At 54.8% G+C, this 12,428-nt stretch overlaps 1 protein-coding gene across 1 annotated transcript; it reads left to right on the top strand.

Moving 5' to 3' along the window:
* The first annotated feature begins 3,779 nt into the window (after positions 1–3,779).
* Positions 3,780–11,983, top strand: CNN2 (calponin 2). Its single transcript, XM_055430725.2, has 7 exons — positions 3,780–3,936; positions 8,315–8,436; positions 8,915–8,981; positions 9,086–9,223; positions 10,132–10,248; positions 10,371–10,517; positions 10,979–11,983. The coding sequence occupies exons 1-7, from the start codon at positions 3,874–3,876 to the stop codon at positions 11,252–11,254; spliced, it is 930 nt and encodes a 309-aa protein (XP_055286700.1). The 5' UTR covers positions 3,780–3,873; the 3' UTR covers positions 11,255–11,983.
* The last annotated feature ends 445 nt before the right edge of the window (positions 11,984–12,428 follow it).

The raw sequence follows: 12,428 nt of genomic DNA, 5'->3' as shown, positions 1-12,428 counted from the left end.
CCTTCTGAGAACGCGGGCCGCTCAGCACCACCCATCTCTCTCCGACTCTTAGGCGCCAGACCCGCCCTTCCAGTCTTTTCAGGACGACTGAGCGGACAGCCCTTTGTCAACTAAAGCGGGATCGCAAATGGTCTATACCTGACCATGCCCTCCTTGTTGACTGCCACCAGTTGCCTGCCCGAGATGTCCCAGGCCTGGGAGCCCACATATGGACTACAGACATGCTCATTCATTCATCTTTGAAAAGCCTGGGTGCCTCCTAGCAGCCATGGTAGTAATAGAATCCAACATTCACTAAGCACCCACTGTATGCCAGGTACAGTACTTCCACCCCATGCTCCAAAACAAGAACCGCTGGGCTGCAGCAGGGAGCATGAAAGGGCAGGAGGAGCCAGAGGCTGGGTGTGGGAGAGGACACTTGAGTTCAGACGTTGGGGAAGGACACCCAGGAAACATTAAGAAGGGACAGTCAGGGCCTCTGAGAAAGACCTGGGTGTGAGGCAGGCATGGTGGGGAGGAGACTTTTCAGCTGTTCTAGAGCCTCAGAGAACTTTCCAGACCTACCTGCCTGGTTTCATAATCCTGGGAGCCCCACTTCCTTGAGGTGGACAGGAAGGTAAGGTCATCCCATCTTGTCCTGTTTCATAGAGAATGCCCTGTATGGGGGCCTAGTATACAGTGGCTGCTCAACCAGTGCACATTCTTGACATTGTTACAGGTCACCCCCAGATCATTCATTGGTCACAAAAGGAGAACACAAACTTCTCTTTTATAATGGAGAGGCCAGTTGATGTACCCTTGACCTGGGGAGAAAACCCAGCCACTCAGTGGGGGTGGGTGGGGGGGACTGTGGGTCCCTGAAATGTGCAGCGAGGTTTAATGCGTTAGCCATATGCGACTAAGTTCTGGAAATGTGGCCAGTGCAGCTGAGAAATGGGATTTTAAACTTTATTTTTATTGAGGTAATTTGTATTGAAGTAGGGCCGTGTGGCAAGCGACTGCTGTACCAGTAATCCCCGTCTAGCACTCACTTCCACATTAGGGAGACACTCGACCCAGGGGAGCAAATGAAAGTTACTGTCACAAAAAAGGAAAGTGGGGGGAAACATTTCTAAATCTAAGACAAAGATACGGAGAAGGACCAGTCTCCGCACTTCTGGGGACAGTCGGAGACTTTATTTTACTTTATTTTATTCTTTTTTAATTGGAGGATAACTGTTTTACAATGTTGTGCTAGTTTCTGCTGTTTTTTGGTTTGGGTTAATCTTCTGTTAGAGACTTCAGAAGATGGCTGGATCTCACAGGACGCTGTGAGTGTCCCTTGGGACCTGTCTGGGATGTGTGAGTGGCATTGGGGCTGGGAGCCCTGGTTAGGGCTTACTGAGAAGGTTCTAGAAGGCAGACAGTGAACAAGCCAGGTGGAGTTTCAGGTAGAGAGCACCGCACCGCGGGAGCAATGGCCCTGAGGCAAGCCTGTGGCTGATTATTGGAGGCAGAACGAGGCGAAGCCCCATGCCTCTGGAGCACAGTGAGCCAGGGAGACCTGGGGACCTGGAGGATGCCTTAGTTGAGGGGTGATAGGGAGCCTGGCGGATTGTGAGCAAGGGAGATGCTGACCTGAGTTAACAGGCTTGCCATTTTACTGTAACTATCATTGCTTTCTTGTTACTGCATCATTTGGCACATAGGACCCCCGGGGTCTCATGCAAAGCCCAGAAGGCCCTCACCGCACCTGCAGCCCCTGTGCCCACACACCCAGACCCTGGGGCGCAGCACCCAAGGCTGAGGCTCTGGGGTTTCCTGCAACCCCAGGTCCTCCAGCCATGGCCCCCATCCCAGAGTACCTGAATCTGTCCCCAGTGAGCCTGCGTCACTCCACAGCCCTCCGTACCCCCACAGTGTCCCCAGGGTCAGTCCTGGACGGAGAGATGGGCGCCAGCATTCAAGGCTGTAGGGCAACTGCAGAGGCCCCAGGCCTCCTGGCCAGGTTCTGAAGCTGAGCCAAAATTCCTGAGATTTTGACATGCCCTTATCTCAGCTGACCGGGAATTTGAACCCAGGTGGGGCCCACTGAGGTTATAAGATTACACAGAACCACATAGTTCTGTAAGCCTCAGGTCCTGGGGGGAGTTTCTCAAATTATAATATTCTAAGCTTTTGGAACCTCATGGTTTTGAATTCTCAGATGTCTGATCTGAATTTCTGGGTTTCAGGAGGCTAAGAGTATAGTGTGTTCTCAGTCGTTCAGTTGTGTCCGACTCCTTGCTATCCCATGGGCTATAGCCCACCAGGCTGGCTCAAGCCTCCTTCCCACTACTGCCAGCCCCCACAGTGCCCTGGTCCTGCCCACCCCCTGTGGAATCTGCAAGGAGTCCACCAGCACAGACCCCACCCAAACAACTCCCTATTTAGACACTGAGAAACCACCCTGTTCCCACACTCAGCCACACTGTCTGGTTGCCCACTGGTCCCTATTTCACAGATGATGAAACTGAGACCCGGATGAGAAGGGACTCACCCAAGACTACCCAGCTAGGACTTGAGCCCTGAAGAAAGGAGCCTTCACAAAGAATAGGAGATGCATAGTCAGGGAAAGAGTCAATAGACATCCAGAAAGTGGGGCACTGGGGAGGGGTGTTCCTGGGAAGGGCAGGGTGAGTAATCTCTAAGCCCTCACAGATCACTTGTCAAATGTTTCAAACTCCTACTTAAGCTTCAAAACCTCACTTCCCATGCCACTCTTACATGCCTCTTTCCTTTACCCCTCTAGGGGAGCACCCACTCCCTCCTGGGGTTCCTCCACCCCGGACACCTCTCTCTGTCCTGTACCTGCTCACATGGGGTGGAAGTGTCTATGCCAGGGTCTGTGTTCCCAGGGATGGGCAGGGCCAGAGCCAGGAGGGAGCCAATATAGCCTAGCAAGGGATTGACCCAGAGGCCCCGTCATAGAGCTTTTGATGAACAAGTAAATAGGTGTGTGAATGAATGTTACTGGAAAAGTGAAATTTATTCCTTTATTAATTTATTGATTTATCTGTACAAGCAGGCGGCATGTATTGAGTGCCAAGTATGTGCCTGGCTTGGTCCCCTTGGCGTCCTCAACTCTACCCCCAAGGCATCTCCTGACTTCAACTCTCTGCTGTTCCATCTCCTCCCCATTCCCACCATCCCCCAACCCAGAATCTAGGGTCTCTTTTCATCCCCCACTTCCCCAACCTATCTGATTGACCTCTGCACACTTTAAACCACTGATGGTCCCTCCAAGTCTTTGCACTTTTTGTTCTGCCAGGACAAACAGTACCCTTTGGACTGGCAAACTCCTACTCCTCCATCAAAATCCCAGCGCCAACGGCCCCTTCCGCTGAAGAGCCTGTCCTAGTTCCCTTGCCTACCACCCAGCTAGGAGGGTTTCCAGAAGTGGACCTAGACTGGGAGGCGCCTCTAAGCATCAGAGAAGGGTCCCCCCTCCCTGCATTAGTGTCCAAAGGGAATTAGGGTCCCATTCAACCGTTTTTTCCCCTCCCATGATCATGTAGAAAGGTTAGTTGAGGCCCGGAAAGCATGGGGAGAGCCGCCCGGGGGCTCCTAGCATTGAGTAGGAGCGGGGGCCGGGTCTCCGTGGTGCGGGGCCCCGTCCCTCCCGGCCTCAGTCTCCCGGGGGTTCCGAGGGGGCGGGGCGGGGGTCGGGCGGTTCAGGGGCTCAGGAAGCCCGAGGCCTCAGGAATCCGGCGCGGCACAGCCTTATAAGGACATGTGCGCCCCGCGCCAATCAGCGGTGGAGGCGGGGCGCTGGGTCCGCGTACCCTGTCCGCTTGCCCGCCAGCCCCGCCGTCGGTCCGTCCGTCCCGTCCCGCGGCGCGGCGCCCGCCAGCCATGAGCTCCACGCAGTTCAACAAGGGGCCCTCGTACGGGCTCTCAGCCGAGGTCAAGAACCGGGTGAGTGAGGGGAGCGCCCTCTCCGCCAGCCCAGCCCGTCACACCCTCCGCGGCTGCTTGGCGGGTGCCCCGCTGGGCTCCCCGGGCATCGGGGGCGGCCCTCCTCCCCCGAAACTCCGAGGGTGCCTCCGACGCTCCCTAAACTCTGGGGGGAGTGAGGTCTGTACTCTGGCACCCCCCAACATCTAGAAGCGGTTAGGTCCAACCCCTTACCCAGCCCTGCTCCCTCAGCCCCTCCTCGTCTGAAGCCCCCCGCCCACTGGTCTGAACCCCCCAGCCCTGGGCCCCTCTAGCGCTTCAAGGCCTGGGAAGGTCCTGAGGGAACCCCAGCGGCCACTTCTCATCCCCTCCCCCACTTCTGCTTTTGGACCACTTAAAGCTTCGGGAAAGGAAGGAGGCGGGCCAGGTGTTTTTGAGAAGGGTGTGGCCCCCCAAAAGAATTTCCCGACTTCTTACACCTGGGAGGTGGGGCACTGGGTTGGGGGGGAGTTGGAATCGAGGGTGCCTACCTTCCCCATTCTCTTTGTCACCATCTGACACACTTAAAGAAATAGCAAAGAGGTCCACCAGTCCCCTGAATGTGACCCTAGCATGTGGGTTTTGTAACTTGAAAACGCGGGCTAGGGCGTGGGGGGGGGGCACTCTTCTTTTTCAGAAAGTGCTTTTGGTTCCAGCCCAAGAAGGCAGGGACTTCTGCAAGGTCACATAGCAGGTTCAGCGCATCCAAGGAAACAGGAGCAGAGAGTGATCCCTGCCCTGAAGGGCAGGGGGAGAGGTCCTAAGCCCGACACACAAGGGTTTTCCAGCTGGAGGGGAGTTTGTCATCCCTGTCCACCCCCTAGGCACACCCTATCACCAGGCACCTGGGAATGTGGCCCCAGGGAGGCAGCTGATGGGAGCCTGCCTGGGCATACTGGGGACACAGCCCTGCCTGCCCCCAGGTCCCAGCCAGGTCATCAGACCAGAGGGAGAGTTTCCACATCTCAACTCTATGAGCTCCTAGGCACCTCCCTCCAGCCCATTTGGGAAGCCCAGAATCTGAGCATGGTCACCCGGCAAACTCCCCATCGATTTCCCCTTGAACACACAATTCCACACTCCAGCAGTAATGCCTTGGTGGGGAGCAGAGTGTTGACAGTCCCCACCCAGCTGAGACCCTCTAAGATTCCTGCTTAGCACATGGGGTTCAGAGACATTGCTCAGACGGCCCAGACCCACATAGCAGATTAGATGCAGGGTCAGGACTCGAACCCAGACCTGGCATAGGCAGTGTCTGATGACCAGCAGTCCTCCTGGGCAGCCAGGCATCTCCCCTGAAGCAGCAGGAAGTGGGTGAGGGCGCAGCACCCCAGCAGGGTGGGGGCAGCTTCCTGCGATGGAGTGGGATGGAGGCAGGTTGTTACCTGCCCTGTGGGAGATGAGGTCAGAAGCTCCTTGTAACTAGCCCTCAGTCTGCGGGCCTGGAGAATGGGCAGGGCCCCCACCCCCTCACCGGAGTCACGTCGGGGACCCACCTGAATTGGAAACCAGGTTCCTGTGGTTTCTAAGACCGTCCACTTTGAGAGGAGGAAGACCCCCTGCCCCCCACCCCAGGCTTCAGTCCCACTGCTGGATGGTGTACAGGCAGGCTAAGGTCCAGTGCGTACCCCTGAGATCTCCGACTGGCTGGGGGGTCTGGACCGCTGGGAACAGCTGGTCCTGATTTAGCAGGGAGGCAGCGGCTGCATTCCTGGCAGTTTGCGGTGGGGAGGAATGCGCTGAAGGCCAGCTGGGCAGCAGGGTGGAAGGCGGCCTAGCGGGCGGGACCAGGCCAAGCACCCCTGCCCAGGACCCTCCCTGGCCCCAGCCCCAGCGAGCTGTCGAGGATGAGGACGGGGCCCAGCTGGGCAGGCAGGCCAGAGGTCCAGACCAGCCTGCCTACTTCATCTATCCTAATAACACCCCTCCCACCCCCCAATCCTTCTGCTGGGCGTGGGAACCAGAGACAGGAGATGGAGGAGATCTGAGGAGGGAGTGGGCTGGACAGATCAGGTTCACAGGCCAGCCTCCCGCCTTTGTCTCCCCTGCACTCTGAGCAGCTCAGCCCTGATCCCATGTCTAGGGATTTATATGCAGGAAGCAGGAAGTGGAGCCCAGGTCTGGAAAGCCTTATGAAGACCATTCAAACATAGCTGGGGAGACAGAGGCATGAGGTGAAACCTGTCCATGGTCATTGAGGTGGGGGCTGCAAGGACAACTCTGTGTCCTTGTCCCTAGGGGGTGTGGAGGAGAGAGCGGGGTGGGCACAGGTGAATAGAGGTGAAGAGGGGTCTGGGGTTGGGGCTTCCCAGGTGGTGCTAGTGGTAAAGAACCCGCCTGCCAATGCAAGAGACATAAAAGACGCAGATTCGACCTCCGGGTTGGGAAGATCCCCTAGAGGAGAGCACTCCAGTATTCTTGCCTGGAGAATCCCACGGACAGAGAAGCCTGGTGGGCTATGGTTCATGGGGTTGCAAAGAGTTGGACACAACTGAAGCGACTGAGCACACAAGCACGGGGTCTGGGCAGAAGCCCACCCAGCTGGGCAGCCAGGTCCTCAGGTTTTTACCACCCCTCCAGGGAGCTGCCCTGGGGCTGTACACACACACCCTGTCCTGGGCCTCCCTGGATGCTGTGGGATGCTGCCCTGGGGGCAGCCAGTGCTGTTTCTGTCTGCAGTGTGTATTGATGGGGAGCATGAGCCTCCTTACTGAGAGAGAGCCTGAGTTGGGCGGTACCTCTTGTCGCTTGTCATGAGCTTGGACCATCAGCTAGGAGATAGGTCATACTGCAAAAGGTAGAAAAAGCTAGAAAGAAGATAAAGCAGGGACTTCCCTGGTGGTCCTGTGGCTAGGACTCCATACTCCCAGTGCAGGAGGCCTGGGTTCAGTTTCTAATCAGGTAACTAGATTGCACCTGCTGAAATTTCAGAGCCCACATGCCACAACTAAAGATTATGTATGCCGCAACAGCCAAGCCAAATAAATAAATATTATTTTAAAAAGAAGATAATAAGGACTGGGGGTGGGGGATGCAGAGGGTTGTCACAGCCAGGTGGTCAGGAAAGACCTTTCCAAGGAGGTAACCTTCAAGCTACAACTGGATTGAAAGGAGGGACCTGTGCAAACATGAGTCCAAGGTGGCAGCATGTGCAAAGGCCCTGAGGTAGCCACTAGTGTGGCCAGTTCAAGGATCAGAGAAAGGTTCAGTGATTCCAAATTAAAGGTAGAATTATCATATGACCAAACACTTCTACTCCCTGGTATATACCCCAAAGAACTGAAAACTGGTTTTCAAATAAAATTTATAAATGGATGTTTATAGCAGCTTGACTCACAAGAGCCAAAAGATGGAAGTGACCTAAATATCCATCAGCGGGTTAATGGATAAGCACAGTGCGGTCCCTCCACACACAGGAGCATCACTTAGTCAGAAAAAGGGGTGAAGGGCTTCCCTGTGACAAATCTGCCTACCAATGCAGGAGACACAGGTTCAATCCCTGATTTGGGAGGATCCCACATGCATTGAAGCAACTAAGCCTGTGTACCACAACCACTGAGCCTGTGCTCTAGAGCCGAGGAGCTGCAACTCCTGAAGCTCACTCACCCTAGAGCCCGTGCTCCACAAGAGAAGTCACTGCAATGAGAAGCCCACGCTGGCCATGACTAGAGAAAACCTGGCACAGCAATGAAGATTCAGCACAGCCAAACAAATAAAATTATATAAAAAAGGAGTGGAGCCCTGACACTTGCTACATATGGATGGACCCTGAGAACAGTGAGAGAAGCAGACACAGAAGGACACACAGGGTGTGATTCCATTGATGGGAAATGGCCAGAACAGGTAGATCCACAGACACAGTGGGTTCCTGCTTGTCAGAGGCTAGGGAGGAGGGGAGAGCTAATAGGGATGGGCTTACTTTTGAGGTGATGGAATGTTCTGGAACCAAACAGATGATGGTTGCACAACCTTGTGAATGCACTGAATGTCACTGATTTATGAGCTTTCAAGTGGTACATGTTGTATGTTTCTCACCACAATTTAAAAACAACAGAGAAAGGCCAGTACCTCTAGTGCTGGGAGACCAGGGAGGTGGCAGGCATGGAGGTAGATCCTTTCAGTCGGGGGTGGTGGCAGGTCCATGTTGGCTGCCCTGGGGGTTAGCACCACTGAAGGTAGATTAGCCCCGATGTTTATTAGTGAGAGACTGGAGTTTATCTGTGCTGATGGGAAAAGGGAAGAGTCTCCTCCAGTGGTGTGGGGACCTCCTGGCTAGTTTCTTCTTTCCTGAAACACTGGGTCTTGCCCCATGAGGAGCTTCACCGGGCTCACCCCAACCCTGTGCCCTCTACCCCTCCAGCTGCAGTCCAAATATGACCCTCAGAAGGAGGCGGAGCTCCGAAGCTGGATTGAGGGACTCACTGGCCTCTCTGTTGGCCCAGACTTCCAGAAGGGTCTGAAGGATGGGATCATATTGTGCACGTGAGTGTGTGTGTCCACTGTGCTCACCACCCTGACTGCTATGCATGATGAGGTCATGCTGTGTGTGACTCCTGCTTGCTTTTTCTTGATGAGTGTCTGGTCTTTCTTGCTCTTCTCTTTCCTGTCTTACTGCTTTGATCTCTAACAGAGCATTCTCTTAGGAGAGCCGTAAGGTTTCTGGAGGCCTTTCTTTGCTGCCCCTGATTCAGCTGTGGTTCAAACATTCCATGGTTTGCACCTTAAAAATCTTCATGGAAATTCCCAGAATCACTGGATAGCTCAGTGGTTCTGAATTGCATTCCCAGCACTGGTTGTTGTCAATCTTTGTTTCTTTGGTGGGTAGAGACTGGATTGTAATAGGGGAAACTTAGGCCCAGAGAGAGGGTGGCCAGGAAGCCGTGAATGAGTCTTGGGCCTCTGAGGTTCCTTACACTAACGGAGGTTCCCCTTTTCTCCCCACCCCATGTGTCCTGCCCAGACTCATGAATAGACTGCAGCCGGGCTCAGTCCCTAAGATCAACCGCTCCATGCAGAACTGGCACCAGGTGAGGGGCCAGCGGGAGCGGGTGGAACCAGAACGGGGCTGGGCACCCTGTCTGACAGCTGGGGAGACCGGGCCCCTCACCGTCCTTCTCTTGCCTCCTCCCAGCTGGAAAACCTCTCCAACTTCATCAAGGCCATGGTGAGCTACGGCATGAATCCTGTTGACCTGTTCGAGGCCAACGACCTGTTTGAAAGTGGGAACTTGACTCAGGTGCAGGTGTCTCTTCTTGCCCTGGCTGGGAAGGTGAGGCTCAGAGAGGGTCAGCAGCCTGCCCGAAGTCACACAGCAAGCCAGGCAGAGATTTTTCAGATGCTCTTCATTCATTCTTTTACCAAGATTTCTGAGCACTCATGAGGCGCCCAGCACTTTGGATTCAAGGGTGACCAAGCCAGACACAGTCCACCCCTTTATGCACAGGCAATGAATGAATCTATTTTTTTAATTGTTTTTTAAAAATTTATGTGTTAGAGCATTTTTAGGTTCACAACAAAACGGAGTGGAAAGTACAGAGACCTCCCATGGCCCCACTCCTGCACAGGTTCCCCCACTTCTCACGCAGTCAGTGACCCTCCAGGCACCTTGTTACACCCAGAGTTCACATTAGGGTTTGCTCTTCAAATCATTGCTTTACAAATTACACATTTGGAGAAGCCCCTTGAAAGAGAAGAAAGCATGATGCTGACATCTAGGGTCTAAAACTGAGACCGGGGCAGGCTGGAACAGCGTTTCAGGAGGAGGGAACAGTGGGCTTCTGCCATGGGGATGGGGATGGGGTGGGGCTTGTGTCAGGTAATTCTGTTTTGAACCCCCTGTGGCTGGTACGTGGGCAGTGAGGCCGGGAGACCAGTGAGGAGTAGGGGACAGGTGTGGGGGTGAGATGGTGGCTGGGGCTGGGTAGAAGGAGGTGATGGAAGGTGAGAGAGATGGGAGGTGAGGATGCCCCCCACAGTTCTTGGCCTGTGCAGCTGGAAGGGCGGGGATGCTGTTGCCTGGGGAGGGAAAGCCAGGGGTCAGGGAAAGCCTTTGAGTCCACAGTGCTGGGTGGATGGTACAAGGCCGGGTTGCAGCCGGATCACCAGTCCTCCTCTGGACTTGGATACCCGGGACCTGGATGCCCCAACCATGATACTCCCTCCCCACTTTCTCCCCAGGCCAAGACAAAGGGGCTGCAGAGTGGTGTGGACATTGGCGTCAAATACTCGGAGAAGCAGGAGCGAAACTTTGATGATGCCACCATGAAGGCAGGCCAGTGCGTCATTGGGCTCCAGGTGGGCACCTGGCTGCTCCAGCGTCGGGGCGCATGGGTGGTGGGCTTCTGGTGTCTCCTTAGTTTCGGGGCAGGATGTCGAGGCTTTGTGGGGGCAGCCTGACCTTTCCTGCCTCCCTGCAGATGGGCACCAACAAATGTGCCAGCCAGTCCGGCATGACAGCTTATGGCACCAGACGGCATCTGTACGACCCCAAAAACCATATCCTGCCCCCCATGGACCACTCGACCATCAGCCTCCAGATGGGCACAAACAAGTGTGCCAGCCAGGTGGGCCGCCCCAGTTCCCCCAGACACCCTCTCCTGACTCTGCCTCAGCTTGCTGTGTGTCCCCAGGGAAGTTACTTCCCAGCTTTGTGCCTCGGTTTCCCTCAAAGTTGGATGCCCAGAGGCCCATCCAACTCTGATATTTTTAGATCCTGCAGTCATCACTTTTCCTGCTGTGTTACTGTATCAGTGTGATGCTTTTGGAGCATTCATGTCCGTGTCAGGCCTGAGCCCCAGCCTGGGGAGCTTCCTGGCTGCCTGGGAGTCTGGACCCAAATGTCAGATCGACTCAACACAGAGTCAGAAAAGAGAGGGTTCTGAGCAGGGCTAGGAAGGATCTGTACAAAAGGAATGTCCACTGTGAGTGTACACAGGGAGGCGGGAAAAGGTGAGGGAACCCGCAGGAAGTTCTCTGGGGTTCTGTTTCTCCTCTTCCCTCCCTGACACCTCTTCTCTCTCTCCAGGTGGGCATGACGGCTCCAGGGACCCGGCGGCACATTTATGACACAAAGCTGGGGACAGACAAATGTGATAATTCCTCCATGTCCCTGCAGATGGGCTACACACAGGGTGCCAACCAGAGTGGTCAGGTCTTTGGCCTGGGCCGGCAGATATACGACCCCAAGTACTGCCCTCAAGGCCCAGCGGCTGATGGGGCTCCAGCAGCTGCTGGAGATGGCCCAGGCCCAGGGGAGCCCTCAGAGTGCCCTTCTTACTACCAGGAGGAGGAAGGCTACTGAGACACCGTGTGGGCCGTCTCCCCACATCATTGCCCCATCTGGATTTTGGGTCTTTCTGTGTTTTTTGTCTTGTTTTTCTACATGTCTGAATGCTGCCAATTGAGACTCTGGGGAAAAGGGGTGAAGGCCATATCCAGATGCATGTGGGGTGGGGGGTCCCCACCAGGGCAGCTCCAGGCATCAGGTTTCCCAGCAGACTTTGGGCCAAGCTGTCAGGGGGAAGAAGAAACCCAAGCAGGGAGGGGAACTGGCCGCAAGTGGTTTCCGGTTACGTTTTCCCTGCTTCTCTTTTCTCTGCCGATCAGTTTGTGGTTTCTGTACCCACAGAAGTTTCAGGCAGGTTTAATGAAATGAAAATACTTTTTGTTCAGGGGAATGGTGGTGGGAGGTGGGGGGATGCTGAGAAAAGGTCAGGCCACAGTCCCAAAATATTTTAGGCCTCATGGATTTCCCTAGGACTCTCAGACCACCAATCCTGGGCCCTACCAGGGGCCCAGTGGGGACACTGAGGCCCAGGCAGGACAGTGGAGTTCTGAGTGATTAAGACAAAGCCAGCCCCCACCCCCTACACTTGTCCCCACTCCCCCACCAAGTACTGCACACGGACCCCCCCACCCACCCAGAGGCCCCCACAGGGACCAGCCCCTGCCCAGGAGCCCTAGGACCAAGAAATAATGTGAATATACCAACTGTGGACCAAAGTAAATAAAACCTCTTTTTGGAAATGAAGGTGTTGGAGTTTGTGTCCAAGACAACCTGAGGGTCGTACCTGGCTTGGATTCCCTCTGGGGCCTCCAGGGTGGGACAAATGGCTAATCTCTTGAGTAGGTCCTCAGGACTGCAGCTTCATCCAGCCTGCAGGCCTTAGTCCATTTACTCCTCACAGAGGAGTTCTCTCCTGACCAAACTCCTCTTCATCCTCAAAGCCCCAACAGCAACAACCTCTTTTCTGAAGCCCTTCCCAGAACCTCCAGAACTGTGGATTCATATACTTGTTTCATTTTCATCATGATCTTGTGAAATATATCCAATTTCCTGGAGGGGGGAACTTCTGGAGGTTTTCTTCAAAATCGGGGTGACCATTATGACCCCAGATTCTACTCTTAGAATGTTGAGGGCCACCTCCCCCTTCTGCCATAGCCTGGCCCACTGTAGGGACCGAGGAATGTTTGGG

This window comes from Moschus berezovskii, chromosome 8, assembly GCF_049115385.1.
Source record: "Moschus berezovskii isolate FMDL1 chromosome 8, NW_MosBer_1.0, whole genome shotgun sequence".
Lineage (NCBI taxonomy): Eukaryota > Metazoa > Chordata > Mammalia > Artiodactyla > Moschidae > Moschus > Moschus berezovskii.
This window is presented reverse-complemented; position numbering and strand designations above follow the sequence as displayed.